Below are 15,507 nucleotides of genomic sequence, written 5' to 3'. Positions count from 1 at the left end.
ATAACTTAACCAACGGTCTTTGAATTATATGATTTTTCGCTGTTTTAACTACTGCAATCCGAGCTACACCATCAGAACCGGGTAAAAGATCCACTACTCTGGCAAGAGACCATTGTAGTGGCGCACGATTTTCATCCTTAATTATCACCATTGAGCCTATCTGAAGCGGTTTAGAATCCTTAGTCCATTTGGCGCGTTGTGTTAGTGAGTTAAGATACTCGTGTTTCCATTTGGACCAAAAACACTGGTGAAATGATTGTAACAACTGCCACCGATGAAGCCGACTTATATTAACATTTGATAGATCTTCATCAGGGACAGCTGTCAAAGGCTCTAAGGTAAGGAAATGGCCTGGAGTTAAGACCGATAGATCATTTGGATCCGAACTGATTGCACAAAGCGGTCGCGAATTTAATACTGCTTCGATTTGAACGAAAAGCGTTGTAAGTTCTTCAAACGTAAGAACTTGATCACCAACTACACGAAGTAAATGAGATTTAGCCGCCTTGATTTGAATTTCCCATACACCACCGAAATGAGGAGCTGATGGAGGATTGAACTTAAATTCGATCTTTTCTAAATTAGAAGCTTGATGCATAAGAGACGATAATTGATTTCTTGCACCGATAAAGTTTGTTCCACAATCCGCGTGTATCACGTTACATCGACCACGGCGTGCCACAAAGCGTCGTAACGCAGCTATAAATGCGTCAGTGGACAGTGTAGACACCACCTCGAGGTGTACTGCTTTTGTTGTAAGACAAATAAAAAGACAGAGGTAAGCCTTTTCAATCTTAGCACCTCGATGTGGGCCTAATTTAATACGAAACGGTCCGCCGAAATCTACGCCTACTATAGAAAATGGTTTGACTTGATTAACACGGTATGACGGTAAATCACTCATAAACGGTTGTAATGGCTTCGGATTAGTTCGATAGCATTGTATACATTTGCTTAAACGATTGCGTACAGTACGTTTTGCCGATATGATCCAAAATTGTTGAAGAAGTAAGAAATGCGTAGTATTGATGCCCGGATGCAAGTAGTTACGATGAATGTTGTCGATAATTAAAAACGTTAATGGATGATCAGACGGTAGAAAGGCTGGATGCCTTTGTTCGTATTCTAAACCTGCGCGTGAAATTCTACCGCCCACCCTGAGAATACCTAATCGATCGATAAATGGATTGAGTTTTCGAAAAGGTTTCGATAAAGGTTTCTTCGATTTAAGATTAGCAATTTCGTTCGAAAAGACTTGACTCTGTACATGTTTAACGATTTTTAATAATGCGTTATGTCTTTCAACGTTATTAATGAAATTATTACGATTAGCTTGAGCTGGGTTTTTAGAGTTATTGATAAAACGATATACAAATGCCAAAATGTTAACGATTGTTTGAAATGATGAATAACGATTAAGTAAAGAGTCAATTATTGTTGGTTCGATTGGAGCTCTCTCTTCAGCGGAAAGAGCTACCTTCCGTTGCTCCTTCTCCATAACGACCTTCTCCTCATTTGATGTGACAACAGCTGTATCCGTAGGCCAAGTATCACTACCTTGGGTTAACCAGCACGGTCCCGCCCACCATAAGGCATTGTGCACAAGCTCACTCGGAAATAAACCTCGTGAACACAAATCAGCAGGATTATCACCTGAGGATACATGATGCCACCAGTCTGTAGGGGTGATATCCTGTATGTGACTGACACGATTCGCGACAAATGTTGTCCAACGCGAAGAATGAGAACGCAGCCAAGACAAAACGATAGTTGAGTCAGACCACAAATATACAGAATCAACATGAATACGAGAAAGATACGTATCTTTTACAAATTTGTAAAGATCTGATAGAAGAACTGCAGCACAGAGCTCGAGTCGTGGTAACGATGTATGTTTAAGAGGTGCAACTCGAGCCTTTGAGCAAACGAAGAAAACATGAATATTACCAACAGCATCTGTAACACGTAAATAGATGACAGCTCCGTATGCAAGGGTAGAACTGTCACAAAACCCATGTAGCTCATACGATACAGCATCCGTGCAGGTAAGTTGCCGAGGAATTAGAAGTTCACTCAAAAGATTAAGTTGAGTGCGATGTTTGTTCCATGTATTGATGATCTCGTTAGGCGGCGTTTGGTCCCATCCAACACCGAGAATCCACAACTTCTGAATTAAACATTTTGATTGAATTGTGATGGGAGATAAAAAACCTAACGGATCGAAAACCCTAGCGAGTTCACTAAGAATTGACCGCTTAGTACATGGCCGATAAGTAGATTCAATTTCGAAAACGAACGTATCTGTGGATGGATTCCATTTAAGACCTAATACCTTAAGAATTTGATTATCAGAATTGTCTAACGATACAGATCCAGTCAAGCAACTATCACTGGGTAGATCAGACAATAACTGCGGTTTATTACTAGCCCACTTCCTAAGTTCAAACTGTCCACACTTAAAAAGTTTAATAATCTGCGACTTTGCTTCCTGAGCGACCTCTAACGATGAAAATCCTGTTGTGACGTCGTCACAATAAACATCAGACAGTAGTACTCGTTTTGCGAGTGGATAAGAATCTCCCTCATCTTCAGCAAGCTGTCGAAGAGTACGGCAAGCGAGAAACGGAGACGAAGCTAATCCATATGTGACTGTATTTAAACGATATTCTAAAAGGGGCTCATCAGGAGAACTCCTCCAGAAAATACGTTGGTAATCACGATGTTCGTGCGCTACTACAATCTGTCTAAACATTTGACGAGCATCAGCCATGAAGACAACGTTGTGTTCCCTAAAGCGTAAAAGTAGATTTAAAATATTCGGTTGTAGCTTTGGGCCGATAAGTTGTGTGTCATTCAGTGACTTAGAATGCATATCCTTCGCAGAAGCGTCGAATACAACGCGGAGGCGTGTGGTCGCAGAGTCAGGGCGTAGAACGCAATGATGAGGTATGTAGTATTTTCCTGTGCCAACTTGTGCTGCAGGAACCACTGTCATGTGACCACTTTCGATGTAATCAGACATAAAGTCGACATATTGCGATTTTAACAAAGCGTCACGTGACAACCTACGTTCGATAGCATAGAACCTACGCAAAGCAACTTCGCGAGAGCCCTCAAATGTAGGTTCTGAATTATTCTTAAATGGAATACGAACAATATAACGCCCAGATTCATCACGTGAGTGCTCATCAACGAATTTACGTTCGCATAATAACTCATCTGGAGTTAGCATTGAAGTTTGCGGTACTGAATCTAATTCCCAAAAACGATGAACTAATGAATTTAAATCATTATCGATTACAGGCAACGTCTGCAACAGACTACTACATGAAATATTAGTTTTACCTAGAAGTAGCCAACCAAAGATTGAATTAAACGCGGTAGGTTGGTTGACACCTCCCTTGATATGTTGATTAAGAACAGAGTCAGCGAATACATCAGCAGCAAGCAAAATGTCAATGGGACCAGGTATATCGAAACCAGGGTCCGCTAACGGCAACGATTTAATATGGGACCAACTTGATGAATTAAGTTGAGCGATAGGTTGATCGCCACATATTTTAGATATGACGTGCATATCCAAGTTAAATAGAATTCGACCGTTAGTGCCGATAGAACAGGTGACGTCACCAATAATAGGTGCATCCGCTTCCCCTATGCCACTAATTGCCGCGGTTGTTGAAGCCGGCGTTAAATTTAAAAGTTTTACTGCTGATTCCGTTATGAAATTGCTCTGACTGCCCGTATCAAACAGGGCACGAAACGATTGCATATTACCTGAAGCATCCTTAACCTGAACGATAGCTGTGGCTAACAGCACTGTATGATTCGTATGTGACCTTGACACCAGCGACGACCCGATTTGATTTGATTCGATCTTAGTGTTATGATCGCGATGGAGTAAGGTGTGATGTTTACGCTTACACATACGACACGAAAAAATAGATTTGCAATTTTTTAATTGATGTGATGGCTTCAGGCAATTAAAGCACCAATTGTTTTGAGTGGCAATAGCCATACGATCATCAATCGATTTACTAATAAAATTTTGACAAGAAAAAATAGAATGCGACTTATGGCAATACGCGCAGCTACTTGAATAAACTTTAGACTTATCGTTCGAATTACCTCTATTGTTCATAGCAACAAGTGCATTTGAATTGAAACGTTTCATTGATTGATTTTGAATAGTCGAAGGCTTTAAAGATTTGTTCACACCAGAAAAATGTGTATCTCGTAATAAGGCTTCGCATTTGGAACGCAAAAAACCTCTTAATTGATCATAAGACGGCAACTCCACGTTAGAATATTTCTCCTCAAAATCGCGGCGTAAGTTCTTGTCTAATTTTGATAAAATATGGTAAACTAAAACAAAATCCCAACGATCTATCGGTAACTCAATAGATTTTAAAATATTTAAATTTTCATCGAATAAGTCGAGTGACTTTTGAAACTCAGTTGCGTTGTTATGCATGAAGTTAGTGTTTAAAATATCTTGCCAACAAGTAAAAGCTAATGTTCGTTTACATTTATAGCGATTAATAAGAGCTTCATACGCGTCGCGATAATATTCATGAGTCATAGGGAACGCCTTAACCACCGATAACGCATCCCCGCTAAGAGAAGAAATTAAATAATGAAACTTTTCCGTGTCCGAAATTGACGTTGAGTTATGAATTAAAGAATTAAACGTATCATAAAACACAGGCCACTGCTTGATATTGCCCGAAAAATGTGGCAATGTAATTTTAGGTAAACGGATATTCGATGAATTGATGTTCGAGTTAATCGAATTATTTGTATCATGTTTAGTTAAACTAATAAAAATAGACTGTATCTGAAAATATAATTCATCGAATTGTTCCTCAATTTCAGTTTCATTATCCGCGTCGTCCGACAGATCGAGTATATTAAAATGAGCATTTTCGAAATTTGAAACGATTTGTTTAATTTCCTGATGATACGATAAAAATAGGTCGTATTGTGAACGATCACTCAAAGCTGCATTACCTATTTCTAACGCCTTCGATAATCTTTTAAGCGCTATAGTACGTTTTCTACGCAATGTCGATAAGTCCTTAGTCGTATAATATTCATCCACCGATTTAGATTTTAATTTTTTCAAAGAACCTAACTTCCGAGTTGTATGTTTAGTTAATAAAGACATCTTGTTAAATTTAAATTTATATATCGAATAAACAAAATGTAAAAACGTTTAAACACAAACAATTAAATAACAAAGTTAATCTTCGATGTAATTTTTCAAACAATGAAATAAAATGAAACAATGAAATTATTATTTCACCTTTACGCATATGAAGTTAAGGATGAAAATCGCATGAAACGGTAATGTGAATGAATACAGATTATAACTTACAATAACAAGTTAAAGTGATGATGCGCTGCGCGAGCCGCTGGAATGTTCGACGTTCGATTGTCAATTTACCCCCGAGTGTTAATATAAAAATGAAATTATTTTATATTACGATTTAACCTAATATTACGTTTTAATATTAGTTATGTAGTTAGGATAAACTGTAACGTGAATGAATTATGTTTTGGAATGTGAAATTACTATAGGCCGATGTAAAATTAAGCACCGATGAAATATGTGATTGCTTAACTAGTTCCTACAATAATTAAACGCTTTTGACTTGTACTTCTGAATATGTATTAAGTTTTAGAATATGAAATTGTTTTAAGCCGTTTGAATTTAAGCACCGATAAAATAAGTGTTTGCTTAAATAGATCTTATAACAACTTCCTACTTTGTTAAACAAAGAACCTAATACGAACGGAATTGAATTTGATTTTAGATTATGAATTACGTGTGACCAGTAATACCATAAGCTTTTGAATATGATAATTGATACGCAAATTCCCGGGTTTCGGCACCAGAAATAATGTAGAATCGCACCAAGCCGAAATAGCGGGTGGCTTCTACTACATTAGGGAAAATTACGTTAACACAAAATCGATGTTCGGAAATAGTGAGCAGCAAAAACAATGCACCACGTACCTTGGAGATGCTGCAGCACTCGATGAATTTGCGCCCAATTATCCGATGCGATACACGTGTTTTAATGGCCGCCGCGCGCGCACACAGCAGAGGAGCGGCTCGATCGAATGCGGAAGTACAAGTGTCGACCACAGATTAAGGTCTCGACTGTCGTGGTGCATGACAGTTGCAAAATAATTTGACAACCTTTGTTTGCATACTCTGTGCCAAACATCGATAATAGACACCACGATCAATTACACGGTAACGAAACACTATATAACAGTAAATAAACTTATATAACAAAACGTTATAAAAACTTATATAACAGTAAATAATTTACCTCAAGTGGATCCAACATTCCCTTTCTAGTGACGATGATCTGTTTGGGCTGTTCTTCCACTGGTAGCGATCGAATCAACGCCGCCACTTCTTCAGCCGTTTTCCATTTTGCAAGCTAGCAGAGCAGTAGAAAATAAATTTAGTTATAAACTTATGATATATCTAATGTTATATTGAGAAAGTTCATAAATAAAATACAAACATAGGTTTTAAAGTTGTCATTTTCACAATCTAATACAAAATCGATCTCGAAAGAAGTTCGTAAAGTAATCTTAAAAGTTAAAACCGGACTTTACCCGTAAATTATACTTCGGATATTATATTGTTTATCAACAATTTCTATTCTTTATAAATTTATATAACAATTTCATGCTAATAATTGAAGTATATGCAAATTTACAGCGTTTGTTGAAGCGAAACTTCTTTAGATTTGGTATCTTTGAATTTTTCCAAAGAAGTTTCACACACGTGTGCTCGGTAAACACGTTCTTTTTTCCATATATTACCTGTCCCAAACGCTTCTGTCCGGCCCACACGCTTGTGTGGATGATCTTCAAGAACAGTTGTCCCGTGCGCGGGTTAAATATAAAGATGGCGCCGTTAATCGGCTTCGTTGTTAGATTGCCCTCAAACGTTTTGTGGATTGTCACACGGTACACGTTCGTGTCGTCTACGAACCTGTTTGAAAAAAAAAAGAATTAAGTAAATGATTTAACATCTATTGTGATAATGCTCTTCGTATTTATGAGTAGAAACGATAATAATGTTCCTTTTTAAAGGTATTATCCGTATCTAAGGATCCTATTAGACTGAGACTTTAATTTATTTAATTTCAATTGCTCTTTAGCTTATCTGTACGGAAGCCTTGATCGATTTTTAGCAATACCAATGAAACACAAGTAACACACAGTTTGGTGTAACTCTTCTTTAAACATAATAATTTTATATTAGTAAGACGAGTTTGCAAAAATAGTCATGTCACTTACCAAATAATCTGGTTAGAGAACAGTTCCCCATAGTTCTGACTGGACAGGTAAGGTTCAGTCGGTTCTGACGAGTACAATTGCAGCGCTTTACGTATTCTCTCTCGTAGTACATACAAGGCTGGGTTTGCTTTCATTATCTTGGCCATCGCTTGTTGGATCAGCGGCTTGCAACCGGGGAACCAGTTGCCGTATGCACTGTTGGTAAAGTAAAATTAGGATAAATAGAAGTTCGTAGTGTAGTTGTGTCTTTTAGGGCGGATGTTTTCAATAACTCAATTTTCAATTCAATAAGCGAAAGTTGGAAAAAATTGAAGTCTTAAAACTTTTTATAAGATGATTATGAAAAATGCATTATGCTATTGTAGAGGAAATTATTTGATGATCAAAAAGAGAAAGTACAAAGTCTGGTAATTACCGTTATAAATTCACGAAAATAGCTAGATTTAAATTGATTACCCATTTATTCATTCAACTATGCACGTCATACAAAAAATCGTCATCATTGATTATTTCAATGTCGTGCTAGTCTTAGTCTCCCCAACGCAGTTGAAAATATCGAGTCAGTTTTTCTGTATAAATACCAAATAAAATAACTTACCTGTGCAAGTTATACGCCAAATCGATAGCAATGAGCAATCCCGTGGGCGAGGGGTATATCGACATGTTATCCGTCGTATAGTCCAGGAACTTGGCCCTCGCGTATCGTTCGATGTCGTGCGAGTCGTAGTCTCCCCAACGCAGTTGAAAATATCGAGTCAGTTTTTCTGTATTTATACCAAATAAAATAACTTACCTATGCAAGTTATACGCCAAATCGATAGCAATCAGCAATCCCGTGGGCGAAGGATATATCGACATGTTATCCGTCGTATAGTCCAGGACCTTGGCCCTCGCGTATCGCTCGATGTCGTGCGAGTCGCAGTCTCCCCAACGCAGTTGATCGAGTCAGTTTTTCTGTATTTATGCCAAATAAAATAACTTACCTGTGCAAGTTATACGCCAAATCGATGGCAATGAGCAGTCCCGTGGGCGAGGGGTATATCGACATGTTATCCGTCGTATAGTCCAGGAACTTGGCCCTCGCGTATCGCTCGATGTCGTGCGAGTCGTAGTCTCCCCAACGTAATTGGATGTCGAGCCAATACTTCTGTGTGGTTGTGTTGTCCATTGTGTCTCTGGCGAGTAAATAATTGTTAATTTATTTAAGATTTTTTTTAAAGCAAGGATTAATTCAAGAATGAGTGGATACATAAGAAGAGAATTTGTTTGTTTGATCAATAATTTATTTAAGATTTTTTTTAAAGCAAGGATTAATTCAAGAATGAGTGGATACATAAGAAGAGAATTTGTTTGTTTGATCAATACTATAGACGTTTTATTTCGTAAAAATTACAAATAGAATAGACTTGGTTTCAACTTAAAACTATACTTTATTTCTCAATAATAATTAAACAGAAATCATTATGTAATCAGAAGCGGGAATAAGCAAAATAAAACCGGCCAAGTGCGAGTCGGGCTCGCGCACAAAGGGTTCCGTAGCAGCAAATATAATAAATTACAGTTAAATCAACCTATCTCAAAAACTATAAGAGATACTTTGATCAAACCAAAAATCGTTGAAAGAGTTAATTAGCATGCATCACCTCTATTTTTTTTAGAATTTTATACCCCGTAGTTATAAAAATAGAGGGGGGGGGACATACTTTTTACGACTTTGAGAGCTGATATCTCAAAAACCGTTCACTTTAAGAAAAATGTTTTTTAGAAAACTTTATATCATTTTAAAAGACCTTTCCATTGATACCCCACACGGGTATGTACATCGAAAAAAAAAATTTCATCCCTCAGTTACATGTATGGGGGGCCCCACCCCCAATTCTTTTTTTTACTATTTAGTGTCATATTTTTGTAGCGGTTCATACAACACATATTCCCATCAAATTTCATCACTGTAGTACTTATAGTTTCCGAGTAAATCGGCTGTGACAGACGGACAGACGGACAGACGGACAGACGGACATGACGAAACTATAAGGGTTCCGTTTTTGCCATTTTGGCTACGGAACCCTAAAAAAAATAGTTTGATGCATCAGATTACAATGCTGTTTCCATTTTTAATTTATCATTTTCACAATCTAAACATACAATATTTACTATAAAATACTCACTTTGTATCGGCCAGCAGTGAAGGCCGAGAGACATTCCATTTGTAGGCAGAGAACAGCAGAATATCGGCGCACGACGAGTTCATCTTGTACGACTTACGCGGGTGAATAGTTTCTTTTTGTACCGTTTCGATCTCTAGCGCATCTAGCTCTTGGTCAAACACCTATTTGGAACAAATAAATAACTCATTTTATTTGATGTTATCCAAGTATAAGTAATCGCAATTTGATAAATATTGACAAATTATGCTTTTCACTTGTGTATTATAAAAAAAATATATTAAGATTCCTTGTAATTTTGAAATATTTTAATTATGTTATGAGTTTTATAAAGACATGGAAATTCAGGCAGTTTTAAAGATTTTGTGGTAAATTAAAAAATCATTCACAACTATACTTACTTTATATAATACAAAATAATACAAAAGTGCTAAAAATATATATTTAAATTAAAACTTACTTGACACAAGTCCATAACAATAGACTCGTGGACCTTCTGCCACAAGTGAGCTCTGAATATTTGGATGAGCGAGATCTTCAGTGTTGGAATCTTGCCGTGCATGAAAATGCCCGTCAAATCTAATTGTACCTAGAAGAAAAGACAAGATACACTTAAAAACTGAATTCACATGTACTTAGTGAAATTTTGAGAGGGACACATTTTCTCACATTATCTTTACATTTCTTGTTTTCTTCATTGGTTAATAATTGTCAATCTGTTTTTTCTTTTATTGTTACAGACACCCTATTTGTTTACATATATCATTTTTAACCTACCATTTACCACCACCCCTTTGAGTAATCTTACCAAATAATATTTTACGAACATCAAGGCAATTTTTTTTACTATCTATACTTTTTGAATATTATAAAGCTGAGGAGTGTTTGTTTGAACACGCTAATCTCAGGAACTACTGGTCCGATTTGAAAAATTCTTTCGGTTTTAGATAACCCACTTATCAGGAAGGACGCTAAGAACAATAGGAGCGGAGCAATGCGGGTAAAACCTAGTTATATAAAAATCATTTATCTTACCTGGAAACCAACATACACATTGGCTCTGTTGATAGTGGGCGACCACCAGAGTGTGAACCGTCGGTTGGGGATCTGGTTCAAACCGGATCTCTGAGCGTTTGTCAGCTTCTTGTACTTCATCGACTCTTCGAATCCGGACGCTTTCTCCCTGTGTGTTGAAGTTTTAGTAAATATAAGTGAAACATGGTCATTCTAAGTGATGATGCCAATAAATATCATCAATACTATGACTTTGTTTTTGTTAAGCTGATACATTATTATTAAAAAAAATTATATGAATGCAAACATTATTCATTATTCTAAAATCTCTTTTAAAACATTTTCTACTATATTCTATCAAATTGGTTTTGCGCATGAAAATAATGCACCTTTTTGTCTTTATTTCATCTTATTAGTTACTAGTTACTACCATGTCCTTCATAAAATGAAAATTATTTTTCATCATGTATTTACAGGGTAATTCAAAAGAGAATAAAAAAGCATCGAATTTTATTCTTCAAACAAAATCATAACAGTGTCACATCTCACTTTTACGCCAGACCAAAAGACACAGATCAAAACGCAAAACTCACCAGAACAGACCCTCCCATGTGGGGAAGTACGTGCCCTTGAAGAGCGTATGTTCCAGAATGCCCTCAACACCGCCGAGCGCTTGTATCATATCCGTCCTGTAGTTGTTCAGGTTCCACAACTTGCCGTCGTGGCGCTGGTGCGTCCACCAGAACGGGTTTTGTTTTAGGACCTGGGAGAAATAGTTATGTTAGGATAAATGTAGGATTTTAAATATAAAGTATTTTTGTAATATTTGCTAGACAATGATATATGTGTGTATTTCTTCTGTATTGTGTATATAGAATTGAAATATGATATAAAGTAAATAAGACATATAGAAATGTCAATTAGTATTATAAATATCTATTTGAACATAGAGGTATGAAATATGGGATTCCTGTCCACGTAAATTATTTTATGCCAACATGAACATTAAAAAATTAAAATTTTACATATAATATTTTACCTGATACTGTTTGAATTCAGTACGAATCCTCCATCCCTTATCGTAGGCAAGCGTGTGTCTGTCCTTTTGGAAGAGCGTGTTTATTCTTGGAATACCTCTATCCCACGAATCTTCCAAGTCTTCAAGTGTTAAACGCCTACAAAACACAATATTTATCAATATTTGTACACTTTAAATTATAATAAATATAGTACATATTTATTATTCTTATAATCAGATAGCGTAGTTTCAGACAGACGTGCCTACAAATATTGCGATCGACAATTTTGTAGCACACGACCATCCCCAGAGCACAGGGATTCTCTGGTTTCAGGACCCCTACGCGGTTCATCATGTTTATAATACTAATTCTACAAAAATATATTCATAAAAATACATATAATGTTTTGGTGATTACATTTGATTTTTTTTTGCAAAAAAAATGGAGATGCAATGCATGAACATGGACAAATGCAACTATGCATTTTCTTGTATTAATTAAAAACTTTATTAGATAGTTTTATGCTGTTAGTGAACTGGTTAAAGGATCAGGTAATTACGGGTATGAGTTTGTCCATAAGCACTGCAAAATTATGAAATTTCCAAAACAAAAAGTCAAACATTACCTGTTCTGCGCATTAGCTTCTTGACGTTTAAGCGCATATTCCGCCCACACTCTCTGAGAATCGACAAATTCAGCTTCCCATGGTTGAATGTAGCGGTACAAGTTGGGAATGAGCTGATCTTCGTCATGCGACATTCCTGAACGGAAATGAGTGATGCCGACGTCCGTTTGTTTCGACCAGCGCAAGTCCGACTAGATTGACATAAAAAATTAGAATATAATAATGAATACATGAATACATATAGTCGAAGTGTGTTATCAACATATATTTTGTGATCCTATCTATTTTTTAAACTGAAAATGCCTCTGGAAAAACAAGTATGGGTTCAAAACTGATCAATGGTTAGCAACACACTAAAAACGCATTAAATAAAACAAAATTAATAAAATAAGTGCTGTGTTTTAAACATTTAGTACTTTCATATCTATATTTGAGTTAGTTAGGTCAAAAACATTTTGCCGACTTCAATTATCACATCCATACTATAATATTATAAATGCGAAAGTAACTCTGTCTGTCTGTCAGTTAAAGTAACTCAATCACGCCTAAACTGAACCAATTTGCATGAAATTTGGTATGGAGATATTTTGATACCCGAGAAAGGACATAGGCTACCTTTTATTGCGAAACATGTACCACGGGCGAAGCCGGGGCGGACCTCTAGTTTCATATAAATTACCTGTGGAATGAGCACATGTCCCATAGACAACATTCCCAAGCCGCCCAACTCTTTGGGCGTGTAGAACACGACGGGCGGGAAACGCGAGGGCATTTTGGAGTTGAGACCGATCTTTATACGCGTCTGGATCTTGTTCTCGCACTTTACGAGCAGGTCTAGTAGCTCCTGGGTGTTGACGACCGCTTCACGGAAGTATGTCATCAGGCCTGGTAACATTTTTAATGTTAGACAGAAGGCCAATATATTTGCTGTGTCAGTTTAGAGAAAAATATTCGCCCGATATAAGTTATAATCTGTGTCGTTTACGAACATATATAAACACTTCTAACATAAACATAAAGCGCCATGTTCAATCTTTCGCACGCCGTTGTAAGACGTCAATAGCACGTCATCGACAAGTTACAATTAGCAAGTTACAATGAGCCTTTTATTTTCTTGATAAATTCGTGGGTTAGCTGCTCTTTTTGACTACGAGCGATCACTAACACTTTTACTACTAACCTATAAGCGCTGTATTCCACTTATTAACGATCTTGGTGAATGTAGTGGAACCGGAAGCCATGAGAATCTGCCGCACGCGGTTATGGAATCTCGCTAGCGACTCGTCATCTACTCGCAAGTAGCATTGTGCTGTTCTCTCCTTTGTCACTTCGTTTTGTAAGTTCCATACACCGTCACGGTGGGATAGTTCTTCGTTTTGACTGCGACACTGTGAACAAATGTTAGAACAATCGTCACAAATGTCTTTCGAAATTGCGTACTTCTGCGTATTTATTATTTAAATTTCTGTTTTAAATCTCTCAAATATACTATATGCATAAAAATAAGTTTGATACAAGTATCCTTTGTTATTTATTACTCTAGCTTCAATTAAAATTATTTTAAATTAGGTGACATACCTTTGGTAGAATCCTGCACTCAAATCCGGCCATATTGAAGAGCAAATTGGGATTGTCCTTGGAGTAAACAGAGACAAAGCTATTCTCCCACTGTATTGTTGTAACGGAGCGCGGGAGTCGGTTCTTTATATCCCAGAATACTGCTCGACCCCTGCATAGTTACAAATTTTTTTAATATGAAATTTTAATTTAATAGATTTTGAAATATTTTTATAAATTCACATGTACATGTGTTTTGTATTAAACTAAATTCACTATATATATTCAATTATACCATTATATTTTTTACAACATACAACTTTGAAAAGTTTGATAGTAATCTATTTATGCTTCTTAGAACAATCCAAACATCAGATTATTTTCATCAAACATATTTATTTATGACATTATATTTTTTTTGACGTGATAACGTTTTTAAAATCGTTTTAGTCGGGTGACATGTTCAGAAACAGAAACTTGTGTCACACCAAAACCTCACGAGCGCGATCGCAGGTATAACGAGAGTGAGACGGACCGATCTCCCGTCTCATCTCGAGCGCTGCCACCAATATACGTAACCAATTTTTTAATCAATAAATCTACTCACAAATTAACGTCATGTTTCATAAGTCGCATCCTCGCGTCACGCGGCCAGCACTTCTTATTGTTGTAACCGACAATGTTCTCGTTGTTTGGATCAGGGTGCTCTGTGAGGTAGCGCTGGATTAGATCACGCGCCTCTTCTGCCGTGAATCTGTAGTAAAAATAATACATTTTTAAATCGATAATACTGTTACAGCGAATTAGATTTAATTTTGAAATATAAAATGACGATGAAAACATTTTTTTTTTGAATTATACAATATACACATTGTACTCATTTGATTTAAAAATAATTCAATAAAGTATCTTATGAATCTAGTAGAAATCTCAATGCATTTTATCGACTCAAGTTTTGTATTGATAATATCTATAAATTCAATGCTGCATAGTTACAAACAAAATGTGCATACCTGTCTGTAAGAATTACCAGATAATCACACAATATCTGTCGAATTATTTACGAAATCGATACCAATCTGCTCACCTAAAGAATATATGAATCCGGTCCACATATCGGCAATACAATCGTATCGGATGCGCAGTCTCCACGTTTCTATCTTGGTACGCGAGGAAGTCGTTCGGCAACTGCGGCGGGCCGGCCATCTCACTGGCCCGTTGCAGACCGAGCACTAGCAGGTCGAGTACTAAGCCGTAGTACTGGACTATGAAGGACGCGAATTGTAGACCTCGGATGATGCCGTACGAGTTTGTGTGGTTCATGTCCTGTTGGTAAAAAGAGTAGAGATTTGTAATTTTTTTATATAAATACAACATATTCACACTAATCCGGCCCTTCAATAGATCGCTTTAGTTAACTCCACTTAGTGTGTTTTATTCAATTTAATCTGTTTGTATTAAAGGCAATGATGAAAAGAATTTGCGTTCTTTACACACAAGTGTTGGATATAATCTATATTAATTGCATGGTTAAACAAAATTCAACCATATTAAACTGAAAAAGAAGCAAATTTTTGATTAATCTGTGGAAATTACTATGATAATTAGCAGTCATGTTATTATTATTAAGTATGAACTAGCAATATATGACTTGTTTTCGAATGATCAGATAGCGTATTATCAGACGAGTGCCCCGTTGGCTCGATGCGATCAGCCCGGCCGCGGGCGACACCCGCCCCCAGAGCACAGGGACTCTCTGGTTTCAGGACCCCTACGCGGTTCATCACTTCATTCGTATTGC

General features: G+C 36.7%; 1 protein-coding gene across 3 annotated transcripts in view; it reads right to left on the bottom strand.

Annotated features, from left to right (window-relative positions):
* The window catches only part of Prp8 (pre-mRNA processing factor 8), a 31,347-nt gene that overhangs the window by 7,220 nt on the left and 8,620 nt on the right, over positions 1 to 15,507 (bottom strand). For all 3 annotated transcript variants that reach the window (XM_089702662.1, XM_089702661.1, XM_089702660.1), the window contains exons 14-28: positions 14,794 to 15,032; positions 14,314 to 14,460; positions 13,728 to 13,878; positions 13,330 to 13,537; positions 12,829 to 13,034; positions 12,150 to 12,340; positions 11,545 to 11,680; positions 11,099 to 11,268; positions 10,527 to 10,674; positions 9,952 to 10,080; positions 9,495 to 9,655; positions 8,310 to 8,501; positions 7,327 to 7,521; positions 6,847 to 7,018; positions 6,342 to 6,455 (exon numbers count right to left, since the gene is read on the bottom strand). In XM_089702662.1, the coding sequence (XP_089558788.1) occupies positions 6,342 to 6,455; positions 6,847 to 7,018; positions 7,327 to 7,521; positions 8,310 to 8,501; positions 9,495 to 9,655; positions 9,952 to 10,080; positions 10,527 to 10,674; positions 11,099 to 11,268; positions 11,545 to 11,680; positions 12,150 to 12,340; positions 12,829 to 13,034; positions 13,330 to 13,537; positions 13,728 to 13,878; positions 14,314 to 14,460; positions 14,794 to 15,032 (2,559 nt within the window). The remainder of the gene's footprint in view (positions 1 to 6,341; positions 6,456 to 6,846; positions 7,019 to 7,326; positions 7,522 to 8,309; positions 8,502 to 9,494; positions 9,656 to 9,951; positions 10,081 to 10,526; positions 10,675 to 11,098; positions 11,269 to 11,544; positions 11,681 to 12,149; positions 12,341 to 12,828; positions 13,035 to 13,329; positions 13,538 to 13,727; positions 13,879 to 14,313; positions 14,461 to 14,793; positions 15,033 to 15,507) is intronic.

This window comes from Colias philodice, chromosome 13 (assembly GCF_061535455.1).
Source record: "Colias philodice isolate Cphi_HAF_F1 chromosome 13, ilColPhil1 Martin Lab GWU primary, whole genome shotgun sequence".
NCBI lineage: Eukaryota > Metazoa > Arthropoda > Insecta > Lepidoptera > Pieridae > Colias > Colias philodice.
Note: the sequence above shows the minus strand (reverse complement) of the source record. Positions and strands in the feature narration are given on the sequence as shown.